Here is a 16,227-nt window from a genome sequence, read left to right as displayed (position 1 = left end):
CCAAATTTTCCAACTACCGGTGATTCTTCTTTGTTTCCAACTTTTGCATTCCAGTCACCAGTGATAATTAACACATCCTGATTGCATGTTTGGTCATTGGGGCTTTTTTTCTAGGATTGATAAAATACAGTAATCCATAGATTCAGGAAGTACAGTGAATCCCAATCGGGATAAATAAAACTAAATCCATAGACCTAGATTCATCACAGTGAAACTGCAGAGCACCACAGACAAAAAGAAGATCCTGAGTGCTATAAGTAAGAGGGAGAGAAAAAAAAAAAGATGTATGATGATTTGACTGACAGCACAAATGCCACCTCCTCCAGCTGGGCCTGATCACATATACCTTAGGGGTCCATCAAAAGCTCTCCAGGCTGCCACTGAATACTACCACTTTCCTCTCCCGTCTTTACCTCCTCCAGCCAAATACAGTCCCAAAGGCTGGCTGGAGCTCTATACTCACCTGTCAGTGGCTGCAGCTGAACCAGGGCACAGCCAGAGCCTGTGGCTACCACACGGAAGTGGCTGAGGGTCCTCTTGACACCTTCCAGGATGTCTCTTCGGGATGGGGGCTTTACTGGAACTACCTGCAGTGCCAGTCCCCCCGCCCCCACCAAATAAACAAGCATCACACATTGCCTGGGAGCTTTAGCTCCACCCAGACCCTCCCTGAGCAGTTTAAGAACAGGGCCACAGTATAGGAGTGGTCACTTGCCTATCTTGAGACAGGAGAGCCAGCCACCCCAAATCTATACCCTTGACTCCTAAGCAAGGAAACCCGTGTGGGAGGACCTCCCTCTTCCTCAACCTGACTCACGAGATCAACCCCATCTGTGTGTTCCAGTTTCAGAGCTGCTTGGATCTTCCCCTCAAAGGTAGCTGGGATCCCATCAGTGATGGCACTGCAGGGAAAAAGGGGCAAGAGGAGGTCACAAAATGGCCTGCTGGGACCTCTCTACCACCCTGAGAGCCTCCCAGAACTCCTCACCAGTAGGTGGCTGTGGGTCTTTGGACTCTCCGTGAGTGAGTGAAGAACTTCTGAAGGTGATTTGTAGTCTGGGGACAACTGGAAAGGAGTACAAGCCCAGAGCAATCCCTGGAGGAAGGAGACAAATTACACAAGTTAAAGTCTCTGTGGGGTTCACCCACAGGAAAAGGAGACCCCTAGAAGGAGTACTAACCTGCTCAATGCCAAACAGTAACACCAGCACTATAATAACCCAGACATCCTCCTGAGGAATAGGTAAGGCTTCCCCTTGTTTGATAACATGACTATGTACTTTAATGTTTTTCTTATTTTTCCCTGGTCCCTAGGGAACTGAGAGCCAAAAGTCATAAAAAATATTACCACCATTTGCTGAGTGTCTAAGATGTCCTGGTGGCACAATGTTTAAGCACACAGCTGCTAACTGAAAGGTTGATGGTTCAAACCCACCCAGCAGCTCTGAGGAAGACCTGACAATCTGCTTCCATAAAGATTATAGCTTAGAAAACCGTATGTGGTAGTTCTGTCACATGGGATGACTATACATTAGAATCGATGGCACAGAATGACTGAGTGTCTGTCTCCCTTGTGTGAGACACACTATACTAGGGATTTTATATATGTTAGCTTTTTTCTTTTTAATTGTGGTGATAATACATGTACTAAAACATTTGCCAACACAACAACTCCCACATTTACAATTTAATGACATTGATTACATTTTTCATGTTGTGCCATCATTATCGTTATCCTGTTCCAAAACATTCTACCACCATTAACATAAACTCAGTGCTCCCCAAATAAAAACTCTCCCCTCTCCCCACCTCCGGTAATCATTAATAATCTTTGGTTTTTATATATTTGCTTATTTTATATAAGTGGAATCATACAGTATTTGTGCTTTCTGAACTGATTTATTTCACTCAGAGTAATGTTTCCAAGCTTCATTCATTGTGGCATACATCAGGACTTCATTTCTCTTTATGGCTGCATAATATTCCATAGTGTTTATACTGCATTTTGTTTATCAATTCATCTGTTGACAGACATTCAGTTGTTTTCACCTTTTGGCTACTATGAAACCTACTGCAATGAACATTAGTGTACAGGTTTCTGTTTGCATTCCTGCCTTCACCTCTTTTGGGTATATACCTGGGATTAGGATTGCTGGATTTATGTTAGTTCTTAAATCATTAAATTTCACAAGCCCATGAATTTGTGGACTTGCAGAAAGATTTTCAGCTCAGATATCATTTCTAATCAATGGTGGTTGGAGGAATGAGTATCATGGATTGACTAGTGATGTTTGCCATGGCTATAGAATTGGGAAAGTGCCTGCACACTGAGCATGAAGTAGGTATTATTATCTCTGTTTTACAGTTAAAGGGACTGAGGCTCAGAGATGTTTTGTTCTTTGCTTAGGATCACATAGTTTGTGCATGGAAGAGTTGGAATTGGAATCCAGATCTGTCAGCTTCCTTCTCCTTTTCCTAGTCCTCATATCCTACTTCTATGATCCCAAACCTTTCTGTGGAAATTGTCTTTTCTCATTCCCAAGCATCTGTCTTTTCACCCAGGCGGTTCCTTGTCCTCCTACCTTCTTATTACCTACCCCCTACCACTTACTTCCCAGGTGCTCGGACAACCTGGAGCTCTCGCTCCCTGAGCCCCAGGGACTGGCTTAACTCTGGCAGCACAGAAAGCAGTGTCAGGTCTCCTGGTTTGCCTAGGAAAGAAGAAGGATAAGTACAAGTTGTGCCCAGAGGCCAAAACTTTATCCCACCATCACTTTCTCTTCACTCTTCCCTCCCCTCTAGACAGGAAACCTCCTTTCACAGCATTCCCTTCCCCTGCCCTCTGTCCTTACCTGTTACTGGCAGCCCCTGTGGCTTGTTGACTGTCACCAGAGGTCCTGAAACACATGATTTTACATGAACATCAGCAAAAGCAACAGTTAACCTTTCTGCAACAGTTTATAAAGTACTTTCTCATTTATGTTAGCATATGAGCTCATAACAACTTAGTCAAAAGTTATCAATCCTATCCTAAACCGAAGTTTTTCTGTCCCTTGAATATGCCAAGTCTGTGGCTACCCCAGGACCTTTGCACTTGCCATTTCCTCTGCCCCAGACTTTCACATGTCTGGCTCCTGTATATATCATCTTGGCTCAAATGTCATCACCAGAGGCCTGAAACCCCAATGTAATGTTTGCTCTGCTCTCGCCAGCGTCTCACCATCACAATACTCTGTTTTACTTTATCCATAGCACTTATCACTATTAAAAGAGTTCTGGTGGTGTAGTGACTAAGACATTTGGCTGCTAACCAGGTCATTCAATGGTTCAAACCCACCAGCTGCTCCACAGGAGGAAAATGAGGCAATCTACTTCCATAAAGATTTACAGCCTTGGAAACCCAATGGGGGTCACTATGAATCAGAATTGACTCGGTGGCAATGGGTTGTTTTTTTGTTTTTTTTTAAATCACTATTAAGTTCATCCATTTCTCCTGCTAGAATGTTGGCTCCCTGAGAGTTGTTGTTATGTGCCGTCGAGTCAGCCCCGACTCATAGCGACCCCTCCTTGGGTTTCCGAGGCAGTATCACTACGGAAGTAGGATTGCCCAACCTTCCTTCCGAGGAGTGGCTGGTGGGTTTGAACCGCCAGCCGTCTGGTTAGCAGGCAAGTGTCTTAGCCACTATGAGAGTAGGAACCATATTTATCTTGTTCAGCACTGTATAGACAGTGCCAAGAACATAGCTGGTACTCAATAAATAATAGTTAAGAAAATGAATAAATCACTGAATGGAGAAATTGAGGCTCAGAGAAATTAAGTGATTTTCCTAAAGCCACACAGCAAGCTGGTACAGAGCCTAACTGTCTGACTCTAAAGCCTGTGTTTCATCTATTAATAAACAGTAATTTATTATTATATAAATTCCCATAACGAATCCTACTGTGTGCAAGGCTCTCTAGTTACTAGCTCACCCCCACTCAAGCTGCTAGTGGAGGCACAACTGGGATTTGAACGCGGGGCTTCTAGGATTTCAGACCCCTAGAACTTAGGAACCCAGCCAGCCTTCTAGAAGGATCAGAACGGCAGGCTCCCCTCCCGGGTCTCTGTGCAACTCTCTCTCTCACCCCTCACCTTTTTGATCCAACACGGCTGCCCTCAGCACATCAACCAGCTCTTCGTGACTGAGGTTCTCCAGCCGCATCAAACCCAGGAATGGCTGGTCCCCGGAGCGTCCCGACCATTTACTGGAGGCTCGAGGTTGTAGCTGATGCCTGGAAAGGAAGGCAGATGTAAATGGGGGATGTTTCCCGGTGCCACATTCCTGTCTCCACACACCTCTCCCTCACACACCATTCCTATCTCCTGCTACTTCCTCAGATTGCCTGAGCTGAACTTCCCAAAAAAGTCAGGTTCAGCTTGCCCCATTTTATAGAGTAGGGAACTGAGGCTCAGAGAGACCGAGTGACTTGCTTAGAGACACACAACAGAGCCATCATTACAGCTTATATCTACCTAACTCCAAATCCTGCACACACCCTTCCCCTGCCTCTCTCCCACACGAGAGGAGGCCATAATCACCGGGCTTTGGTGCCAAAGCCTGAGGCCTTGGATGCTAAGCGAAACCCTAGGCTCCGCCGCCAGCCAAACCAGACCTGGCGCAAAACACTGCAGCCAACCATCTCCGGCACTAAGACAGTGAGCATGTGCGTCCAGAAGGACAGCCCTCGAAGCGCGCTGATTGGTCAGATTGGCTATCAATCGGAATAGCCAGGAGACAGCGCCGAACAGTGAGAAGGCGGAGCTTTGCTTCTTCCCGGGAAGGAAATGAAAACGTTTACTCTAGGTGGTTTAGGGAAAACTGAGGCACTGGGCGGGACAAAACTGAGAGGAAAGATCAGAGTTTTCTGATCACCGCTCCAATTTTTATGAGCCTTCTGAGCTCAGAAAAACACCATTGTGCACAATTTCGTAAGGCAAATTGGCAAAACACACATACACATCCCACACAAAAAATAACTTACACCCTTTAGTCTAGTAAACCTGCTCCTAGAACACAGCCCATTGCATAATTCAAAAGGAGAAAAAGGCCAAAGGCATCAAAATTTAACTACAGAATTTATTTGTTAAAGCAAAACAAAACAAATTTCAAAATTAGGAAACAAATTTGTCCTGCAGTGGGATCTATAGGCAAAATAAAATTAATACATAGCTCATTCAATATTTTTTGAATGCTAACTCTATCCGAGGAGCTGTGGTGAAGTAATGGTTTAGCACTGGGCTGCTAACCGAAAGACTGGCGGTCGAAACTTACCCAGCGAAACCCACCTCAGCAACTCTGCAGTAGAAAAGACCTGGCCAACTGCTGCAGTAAGGATTACAAGAAAACCTTATGAGTGAGTTCCATCCTGTCACATTAGGTTACTTTGAGTCGGAATCAACTCTAAGGTACCTAACAAGAACAACAGCAAACTCTACGCTAGACCTTGGCATCTCTGTGCTGGAAACACAGAGGATTGGGGTCACAGCATTACTGTCCCCTTGTTAAATGCTGTGCAGATGCTGAGGTAAAGAAGAGCAATGATGGACAGAGGTGAAATCAGATATCAGAGAGTTTCCAAGCAAAAGGGCCATCTGAGATGAACTGTGAAAAACTACTGTAATAAAAATCTACCAGGAGATAAAGGTGTGCAAGGAGGAGAAGAAAGGGGTAAGCAGAGAGAGGAAGTAACAAGGATAAATGAGAAGATAATTGTTTTTATGTGCCATGGAGTCAATTCCAACTCATAGTGACACCATATGACAGAGTAGAACTACCCCATAGGGTTTTCTTGACTGTAATTTTTATGAAGCAGATTGCAAATTCTATAATTATAACTATATAAAACCTACTTGCAGCCTGTGTGTTTACTAAGAGCACTATAACTTTTTCAATTCATTGTATTAGCAAAAATTGTAAGTAACTTAAATCCATCAACAGAAGACTGCTTAAATCAATTGTAATACAATTGATTCTGAAAGCCAGAACCTGTGTAAGGCAGAAACCTACCAGAGAAGGAAAACTCAAATATTTTCCACTAAAACGAATGTTAAAAAAAAAAAAAAAAATAGTAAGATTGCTCCCTGTCAAAGGCGGAAAACTTGCGAGACCTAGAAAAACAAGACAATCCCATTGAGTTCTGGCCCTTAGAGGTTTCACTGTATATCTCTACCATGAAGCCATTAATAAAAATGTATAGTACTGCTAACCAGAAACTGGCGATTCAAACCCACCAACCACTCTTCACTTCTGTAGTGATACTGCCTTGGAAACCCAAGGAGGGGTTGCTGTGAGTAGGATCTGATTCCATGGCAGTGAATTTTTTGTTTGTTTGTTTTAATGTGCTAATGTGAGTCTATCGTCAGGATAGATCAAAAAAGCAAAGTGTAGGAAAAGAACATGCATATATATGTGATTTATGCACATATACTCTTATGTTCTGGAAGGATACACAAAAATGATATGGTGGTTGTTTCTGGAGAAGGAATAAGAGGTAGGAAGATGAACTTACGATTTTTATCCTCCTGTACTGTTTAAACTTTTACCTCATTGATGTATTTCTTCACACATACACACACACACACACACTTGTTAGGTGTTGCTGAGTTAATTCCAATTCCTTGTGACCTGTGCACAACAAAACAAAACACTGCACAGTCCTGTGCCATTCTCACAGTGGTTGCTGTGTTGAGCCCATTGTTGCAGCCACTGTGTCAATTCATCTAGTTGAGGCTCCTCCTCCTTTTCACTGATCTTCTAGTTTACCAAGCATGATGTCCTTCTCCAGGGTCCAGTCCCTCCTGATAACATGTACAAATTATGTGAGATGAAGTCTTACCATCCTTGCTTCTAAGAAGCATTTTGGCTATATTTCTCCTAAGACAGATTTGTTCATTCTTCTGGCAGTCCATGGTATATTTAATATTCTTCACCAAGACCATAATTCAAAGCCATCAATTTTTCTGCTGTCTTCCTTATTCATTGTTCAGCTTTTGCATACCTATGAAGCAACTGAAAATACCATGGGTTGGGTCAGGCACATCTTACTCCTCAAGGTGATGTCTTTGCTTCTTAACACTTTAAAGAGGTCTTTTACAGCAGATTTGCCCAATGCAGTATGTCTTTTGATTTCTTTTTTTTTTTGTGTGTGTGTGTGTGTGTGTGTATGTGATTTGGGTGAAAGTTTACAAAGCAAATTCATCTTCCATACAGCAGTTCATACACATTTTGTTTCATGACATTAACTGCAATTCCCCACAATATAACAGCTCTCTTCCCATTTCCTCCCTGTAGTTACCTCTTCTCTGTGTCCTTCTTTCTTATGCATTCCTGGCCCCCCTTACCCCAGCTATCTGGCTGTGTAAGCACTGCCCTTCTGTTCTCCCACAATTGATCACTCTAAGGAATGTATCTACCTGATGTAAATGTTCATCCTATATGCCTGTCTATTGTTTGGCTGGAAGCCCCAGGAGTGAGTTCAAATCCAGACCTGAAGAATAACTAGGGGCCATAGTCTCAGAGGTCTCACCAGGCTCTATCAGACCAGTAAACCTGGCCTTGTTTTATGATTTTGAGTTTAGTTCCACATTGTTCTCCCACTCTATCCAGGATCTCCTGCACTGATCCCTTTCTGAGTAGTTGACCGGGGTATCCAGGAACCATCTAGTTCTTCTGGTCTCATGGTCATATAGGCTGAGAATCAAATGGTCTACTAGTCCCTTGGATTAATTGTTTCCATGTGATTTTGGTTTTCTTCATCCATTGTTGCATCTAGATGGCTGCTTGCAAGCTTTTAAGACCCCAGTCGATACTCACTAAGTAGAATGTAGAACAATGTTTTTGTGTAGTATTTTATGCTAGTTGAGCTTGATGTCCTCTGCAATCATGGTCTCAAACCACAGGTCACCTACTCACTCCTTCAGTGTGGTTGGCTGTGGATAAGAAGTTATCATAACTTTGCCCCTTGTTAACTCTATTACATATATGGACATTTTTATAGCACATACAGATGCGTATGTGGAAACACTGTCTGCCAACCTTATATATGATCACGGAAATATTCCCTTTTGCCTAGACATACCTGATCATTCAGCCTGTCTATCCATCTATTTACCCATAGATTAATGTTTGTTATCACTGATAACACAGTATTATATGTGTAAAAGGATTTATTATTGTTGTCTGTACTCTTATGCACCTCTCTGTGTCTTCCTTTTCATTAGTATTATTGTATTGTCCTTTGATTTCTTGATTGCTACTTCCATGGGTGTTGATTGTGAATCCAAGTAAAAGGAAATCCTTGACAACTTCAATCTTTTCTGCGTTTATCATGCTGTTGCTTGTTGATTCAGTTGTGAGGACTTTTGTTTTCTTTATTTTGTGGTGTGATCCACGCTGAATGCTGTAGTCTTTGATCTTCATCAGTAAGTGCTTCTGCTATTCTTAGCTTTCAGCAAATAAGGTTGTGTCATCTGCATATCGCAGGCTGTTAATGAGTCTCCTCCAATCCTGATGCTACATTCCTCTTCACAGAGAGAGGGGAGTTTGGGACAAATACTATGCTTCCATCCCCCACCCCCACCTCAATCATTTATCAGTAACTTCACATGAGGGGTAAGTAGACCACAGTTTCAGCAAGGGTTGATGGGAATATCTTCTGTGCTAGGGAAAACTTTGGTGGCGTAGTGCCTAAGGCATTTGACTGGTAACCAGAAGCCTAGTGATTCAAACCCATCAGCCACTCCTTGGAAGGAAGATTGGGCAATCTACTTCCATAGTGATGCCACCTCAGAAATCCAAGGAGGGGTCACTATGAGTTGGATCTGACTCGACAGCAGTGAGTTTGGTATTTTTTTTTCTGAGGGGAAACATCAGGTCTTCAAGCCAGAAGGCCAGCCCGTGGAGCCAGCCTAGCCCTGAGCTAGGCCTCCAGCCAAAACTGCAAGAGCAAGAGCTCAGAATAGCAAGTACTCCTACACTAGTTTGGCAGCTTTTCCCACATAGGGTTACAGGGTTCTGGGTCAGTTGCCTGCACCAACTCTCCAAACTCTAGCTTTGGTAATCTGGCAAACAGTGCAGAACTGCCCCATAGGTTTCCAAAGTCGTAAACCTTTATGGAAGCAGATTGCCACATCTTTCTCCTGTGGAGTGGTTAGTGTGTTGAACCCCCAAGTTTTTAGTTAGCAGCTGAGCGCTTAACCACTGCACCAGCAGGGCTTCTTAGCTTTATAGTAAGGGTCATGAAATGAGTTTTTGAATCTGAGTGTCACAGACTAAAGCAGTCACCTTCAAATCCAACCTTCCTTGCTTGTCTTGGTTGCCCGATCAGGAGAAATGCCAGCTCACACTGATGAGAAAATAATACTCTGTAGCTCCCTAACAGCTTGCTGTGAAATCCTGAAAGTTCTCAATGGAAAAGGTAAGCTGACTGGCAAGCTAAGGTAGGCATAGGAAAGCCGAGTTACACCTTGATTAGTGCATTCCCCACTTAAACACTTAATTAGAAGAGTGCCTTAATTGTACCTTTTCCATTTAAACCCTTCTAATAGGCAATCTAACTTGGAAATTGTCACTTATTATATTGAGTACATGGTTTGCTCAAGTATCAGATTAAACAGACTTTTGTTCCAAAATCAACTGCATTTATTTTTAATAGAAAGTGATATCCATTTCCTGTAATCCATAGTCCATGTTGGAATCCCTGAGTGGTACAAACAGTTAACATGCTGGCCTGCTAACTGAAAAGTTGGAGGTTTTTTACCCAGAGTGCCTCAGGGAAAAGGCCTGGCAATCTATTTCTGAAAAAATTAGCCATCAAAAGTCTTATGGAACATAATTCTACTCTGACACACATGAGATTGCCATGAATCAGAGTCAACACAACAACAACCTTTTTTTTTATTTTCAAGTCCCATGTTATGGCAAATGGTTTGAAAACAGATTCCTTTCCTCCCTCAGGCCTTTATAACTTTTCAGACAGAAGGCCACCCCAAAGAACACAGGTAAAGAAGATGTATGAGCGTAAATAATTTATTATATACTCTCTAATATAATACACTAGTGGGCTTGACAGTCCACACAGGAGTATTTGGGATAGGGGAACCAGGAGGTAGGGAGTGAGATGGGAGCATAAGATATGAACACAGGTTTCCAAGGGGCAGACTTAATGCCCCTTCATGACACCTTCATGTTCAGGGAGCCTGCTCATGACCAATTCTTGGTCAGCTAAGCCACCTTGGGCAAGAAGGAGCTGGGCCAGGCCAAGAACCCACAGTTCTCCTTTGGCCAGCCTACCCCGGATTTCCAGCCTGTCCTCCTGCTTTCTCATTCATGATCCAGTGAGCTGAGGGAGATGTGGGAAGGTAAGCTAGCTGCTAGGCTTACGGATTCCGAGGCTAAGTATAGGCTCCCCAGTCTAGTCCTTGGCTGGGGAAGGCCTCCAAGGACTTGAGCCTTCATTGCATTATCTTCAGACAGGTCGGAATGAGGGACAAAGCCTTGCCCTTGGGGTTCTGCCCTTCCTCTGTGGCATCCAGGAGCTGCTGCATGTAACAGGAGGTACCAAGCAGCACATGGCCTGTGGCCTGCATGCTGAAGAGGGCCCAGCGAAGAGCTTCCCTGGATGGAAAGAGAAGTCACTGGGTCAAATCATGAAGAATACCCCTCCTACATCCCCTTAAATGCCTTTACCTTCTTACTCCCAGCCTGACCTGGAAGAAGTTTTTGGCAATTTGCATCACCAGTGAAATGGGAGTACTGCTGAGGTGGTAGGACTAAAAATACTTTGTAAATTATAGAGTGATATGCAAACAGGAACACATACTGCCTGGCCTCAGCAAATGGAAAGGGGTCTATAGGCATTATATGAAATGAGAAGGTGGTTCAGCTGTCCAGAACCTCACTTTCTCATGCAAAATTCAAGTCCATTTAATAAGGCTTTTTTTTTTTTTTTTAATACTCCCTTGGAATAGTCACATTGGTCTATAAAACATGTCTCTCCCCTTCATGACACTCTGTCCTAGACTTCCAAGTCATTTGGAATCTAGCAACTGAGGAGAAGAGGAAATTGTCAGAAGAAACTGGCTAACAACCATGTTCTTCCATTCCCTAACTTTGAGGCTTTGGACTAATTATAGCACCTCAGCCTCAGTAGCTAGTAGCTACAATCACCTAAGGAAGTGAGAATTTCTAAAAGCATACCTGGAGCAGTTAAATTTGACAAACACTACAGCAATAGAGGGAGCTCTGGTAGCATAGTGGCTAAGACACTTTACCCTCAGAGTGGTTGTCAGGGCAGTGACACTAGCCTGTGTCCAGGCTCTCGGGAGCCATAGAATCCTGGCTGGCCTCAAAGTGCTGAACCTGAAGGTGGTTCCAACATTTCATCTTACAGGTAGGATAGCAGAGTAACAACTGGTTTTGGCTCTGTAATCAGAGTATAGGAGCTCTGGTAGCGTAGTGCCTAAGACACTTGACTGCTAACCAGAAGGCTGGCGGTTCAAACCCACCAGCCACTCCTCGGAAGGAAGGTTGGGCAATCCTACTTCCGTAGTGATACTGCCTCGGAAACCAAAGGAGGGGTCACTATGAGTTGGGTTTGACTCGATGGCACACAACAACAATAGTATTTGTCTTATGATTTAACATATCCTTATGCTTCCTGAAGGCACTCTGGTGGCATAGTGATTAAAGCATTTGACTGCGAACCAAAAGGTCAGTGGTTCAAATCCACCAGCTGCTCCGTGGGAAAAAGATGAGGCTGTCTGCTTCCATAAAGATTTACAGTTTTGGGAACCCTATAAAACCAAAAAACCAAAATCACTGCTATTGAGTCAATTCTGACTCATAGTGACTCCCATTGAGTTTCCAAGGTGGAAGTAGATTGTCTCATCTTCCTTCCACGGAGGGGCTGGTGGTTAGCAAAACCATCAACTTTCTGCTTTGCAGTCAAATGCCTTAGGCACTGCACCACCAGAGCTCCTATAGGGCAGTTCTACCTTGTCCTAAAATGGTTGTTACAAGTTGGAATTGGCTCAATGGCAGTGGGTGGGTGAGTGCATGCTTCCTGTGATACTTAAAATTTGAATCAACTTTTTAAAATTAAAAGAAGTTGATTAGAGAATACAAATAACTCTTGTCCATAGACATGCAAATAAATTCTGCCCTATGGAGGGACAGTTGATTTCCCTCCTACTTTCTTGGAAAAAACTAATTTTATGCTTGTTTATGTCAGCATTCTTGATGAAACTCTGTCCTGGTAGGACTTGGAATTCTTCTTTGAGCTGACTGAAAATTCTTGCTGGTTCTTTTACTAATGACTTAAATAAATCTTTGACACATGTTCATTTTTAAAAAGTTGATTAAAATACTATTTAGGAAAACTTACTATTTTAGATTAAAAAAAAAAAAAAAAAAGTTGCTATAGGGACTGTTAGCACCATCAGTTGCCGTGGAGTCGATTCCAACTTGTGGTGACAACCCCATGTGTTGCAGAAGAGAATTGTGCTCCATAGGATTTTCAAAGCTGTGACTTGTAGGAAGCAGATTGCCAGGGCTTTCTTCCAAGGTGCTTCTGGGTACTTTCTAGCTAATAGTCAAATGCTTAACTGTTTCCAGTACCCAGGGACTCTGGCTGTAGTGGAAGGTATTTATAAAAATTAAATCTATCCAAAAATAAATAAAAATCATTGTGATTCCACTACTAATTAAAAAAAGGGGGGGTTGGGCAGGGATGATGGGTTTGAATCTGGGCTTATTTTCCTGTCATTTTCAGGTCTTAGTTATTATGTTTCTGTGAACAACATTTGAGGGGGAGTATAAGTTTAAGAAATAAATATTCATTTTAACATTTGCAAAAACAAACAAATCAGACTGGTTCCACCAGGAGATGTGTATCCCTTTGGCATACAGTAGTGTAATCCAAAGCACTTAGTTAAGCCATTAAAGTTTTAGACAATGCTAACTGTTATTTTTTTTCAGAAGGTGGAGGTGGTTGTGAGTAGACAGGTCCTCTTCCTTTGCTGAACACCCACCCTGTCTCCAGCTAACCCCAATTCACTCACTTCATGATACGCTTGGCCCCATAGCAGTGTAGATCATAGGAAAGGGAGTATGTGCCATAGAGAGTTGCCTTCACGTTCAGGCAGCCAATGAAGTCCTGTGGGTTCATCTTGTACAAGTCAAAGGTTACACAGGCCACATCAATCTTCTTGGCAGGTTTGTGGGAGAGGGAGAGTTGGTACCCCTGCATCAAGACAAGAATGTGGTTGGTTACCCCAAGGCTTTCTCCTTGGGTGTCCAGTTGTTGCCCTACAGGTAGGCCCTCACCTGTTTTGATGAATACTGCCATTTCTGTCCCTTCTGGAGCACTATGAACACTGTGTCCTCTGCCAGGGCCTGGAAATAGTCTTCTGTCTCTACAACTGTGCCATCTTCCTCCAGCACTAGAGAGAAGGGCTTGTCTGCCAGCATCAGGGTGTCTCGGACCTGGGGAACAAAGTTAGTGCTGCTTCAGCCATCCCCATGGAGCCACAGAGCTGGTGTATGGGAGACCCATATTACCTCAGCTTCCAGGGCAAGGGGTGACCTAGCAGAGAAGGAACAGGTGACCAGGCTCTATGGGATGGAACTGAAACCCAGGCTCTCTGTTGTGGGATCATCATCCAAAGACTTTGTCATGGTACCTCTTGGTACCTGCCTTCATAGTTAATACTCTAACTGTATTGTCCAATAAACATATAATAAACCAAAACGAAACTCACTGCTGTCAAGTTGGATCTGACTCATAGCGACCCCTCCTTGGGTTTCCAAAGTGGTATCACTACAGAAGTAGATTGTCCAACCTTCCTTCTGAAGAGTGGTTTGGTAGTGAAGTTGGTAGGTTTGAATCTCTAGCCTTCTGGTTAGCAGTCAAAAGCCTTAGGCACTATGCCACTAGAGCTCCCAAAAATATAATAGGAGCCACATATTTAATTTTTAATTGAGAGATAATTCACATACCATATAGTTCACCCTTTAAAGTGTACACCGAATGATTTTTAATATATTCACAAGGTTGTGCACAGATCACCACTATCTAATTCCAGAGTATTTTTTTACCACATCAAATAGAAACCCAACATCTGTTAGCAGCCATTCTCACTGCCTGCTTCTTCCAGCCCTTGCCAACCACTGATTTACTTTCTGTCTCTATAGAATTGCTTATGCTGGACATTGCCTATAAATAGAACAATACAATATATGATTTCACCTAGCATAATGTTTTTAAGGTTCATCCCCAAGCCCCAAGTTGCAAAACAGTACTGAGTCCAAACTCAAGTGTGAAAGAGCCCTTTTGATTCAAGGAATAGGAAACATAACCTGGCACAGCCAGAAGCCTCAAAAAGGATGGGAAATTGACTTCTAGGAAGAACAGACCTAACTCAGGGAAATGAAGGAGAAAGCCTAGAATATGGGGTTAGACCAGCTATTATGTCTATGCATTAAACAGACTAGTAATTGGAAGCCTAATCCAAACATTTGTTCTGTGCCAGGTACATATGCGGGTGAGAAGGTTCCCACACCTGATACGCTAATGGGGCAGTGACATACATGGTCACACAACTAATACAGAACAAGAGTAGATGCGGCTGTAGGAGAATCAGAGGGAGAAGTCACCACCAATTGAATGGAGAGGGAGGAAGCAGGATGGAGGTGGGGGAAATTAAACATTCTTCCCAGCTGTGTATCATCCACAATAGCTGTATGACCTTTGTTTCTACCTCTGGAAATTTAGCTGATCCATAGTTTCCAGAAAATCTTCCAGTTATTAATAAAGTCTTACATAGAAAACCAGTGTGGAAGGTAGATCTAAGGAGTCCCTGGGTGGTGTAAACAATTAATGCACTCTACAATAACAACAACAACAACAACAACTGTTAACAAAAGGTTGGAGGTTTGAGTCCACCCAGAGGGGCCTCAGAAGAAAGGTCTGGCAATCTACGTCCAAAAAAAAATCAGCCTTGAAAACCCTGTGGAGCACAATTCTACTCTGACATACATGGGGTCACCATCGGTCAGAGTTGACTTTTGGTAACTGTTTTTGTTGGTTTGGTTTTGGTTTTTCTCTTGCCCTGGGTGAATGTAGAAGGTGGAGATTTCTAAAATTCTGTTCAGTTCCTCAACTTCCAGGCACTTCTACAAGTTGATAAACTACTGGAAAAAAGCACTTGAGAGCAAGAATACACTCTGTATGAGAGCTTAAAATCAGGGACACTTGGTGCGTGTAAACAGAGCAGTCTGAAAGCTGAGAAAGTCTTAACATGAGTCTAGAATCCATGTTGAATTTTAAAGCTGTCTTGTCTAACAGCAGTTCCTCTAGCCTTGATGCTGACCATAAACCCTAAAGGAAGCATTCCTTTTTCCCTGAGGTCTGGCAGGTACAGTATTATCACTATCTATTCCCAGAGGGTCTTTCCACTATGGTCAAACAGATGCAAGATACCCAAAGCATCTTGAAGCACAAGATTATCAATAAATCTTTACAATGGACCCCCAGAAAGAGACATGCTTGCAAAAACTATTTTTATAACAGGTTACCTGAAAAACCTGTCCTGCCATTGTCCTGTGATCATCCTGTAATAAACTGAAGAGCTCGCGATCATGTACCCTTAACCAATCATGTACTCCCACTTAGTTTTCATTTATCTACCTATCCCGGCTAAATCCCTGCTTTTAGATATCCCACCTTTGACTTCTGATTATCTTTCAGCCAATTATAATTTTATAAGTTTTAGTTCCTGCTCCAACTGTACTAAAATGTTTTCTTCCTCATTATCCAGCAGAGAAGCCATCTTCACTCTGTGAATTTGGACATCTTCCTGGTCCAGACCATCTCTATCCCTCAACAAACCTCTTTTTCTTTTATTTAAGGAGACTCAGTGATGTTGCTCTATGGCAGCTCTGAAAATACCACTGATGATGAACTGTTAGTGTGGAATGGCAAAATACTGCCCTCTTCCAAATAACAGACATTACTAATTGTTTACACAACTCTCCTCCAGGCAGTCACAACCAATCCATTGGAGCTGGCATCAGAGTGAAAACTATCTCACCACAAGCTAAACAATTAGGTATGTCTAAATGGAGAGTGTATCCAAGATCATATATAGGGTTGGCAGACAATGGGCCTATAAGTTCATGTGAATGATCA

The 16,227-nt window shown here is 42.9% G+C and overlaps 2 protein-coding genes across 2 annotated transcripts in view; both read right to left on the bottom strand.

The window, feature by feature from the left end:
- The window catches only part of RPUSD3 (RNA pseudouridine synthase D3), a 12,094-nt gene extending 7,390 nt beyond the window's left edge, over positions 1-4,704 (bottom strand). The window contains exons 1-7 of the mRNA XM_007945863.1: positions 4,580-4,704; positions 4,133-4,272; positions 2,853-2,897; positions 2,612-2,711; positions 989-1,096; positions 818-902; positions 464-587 (exon numbers count right to left, since the gene is read on the bottom strand). Of these exons, the coding sequence (XP_007944054.1) occupies positions 464-587; positions 818-902; positions 989-1,096; positions 2,612-2,711; positions 2,853-2,897; positions 4,133-4,272; positions 4,580-4,704 (727 nt within the window). The remainder of the gene's footprint in view (positions 1-463; positions 588-817; positions 903-988; positions 1,097-2,611; positions 2,712-2,852; positions 2,898-4,132; positions 4,273-4,579) is intronic.
- Positions 4,705-10,492: 5,788 nt separating this feature from the next.
- Positions 10,493-16,227, bottom strand: part of CIDEC (cell death inducing DFFA like effector c) — an 8,386-nt gene continuing 2,651 nt past the window's right edge. Inside the window, exons 3-5 of the mRNA XM_007945826.2 lie at positions 13,365-13,523; positions 13,100-13,281; positions 10,493-10,655 (exon numbers count right to left, since the gene is read on the bottom strand). Of these exons, the coding sequence (XP_007944017.1) occupies positions 10,493-10,655; positions 13,100-13,281; positions 13,365-13,523 (504 nt within the window). The remainder of the gene's footprint in view (positions 10,656-13,099; positions 13,282-13,364; positions 13,524-16,227) is intronic.

This window comes from Orycteropus afer, unplaced genomic scaffold, assembly GCF_000298275.1.
Source record: "Orycteropus afer afer isolate SDZICR_OR568_19922 unplaced genomic scaffold, OryAfe1.0 scaffold00144, whole genome shotgun sequence".
Lineage (NCBI taxonomy): Eukaryota > Metazoa > Chordata > Mammalia > Tubulidentata > Orycteropodidae > Orycteropus > Orycteropus afer.
Note: the sequence above shows the minus strand (reverse complement) of the source record. Positions and strands in the feature narration are given on the sequence as shown.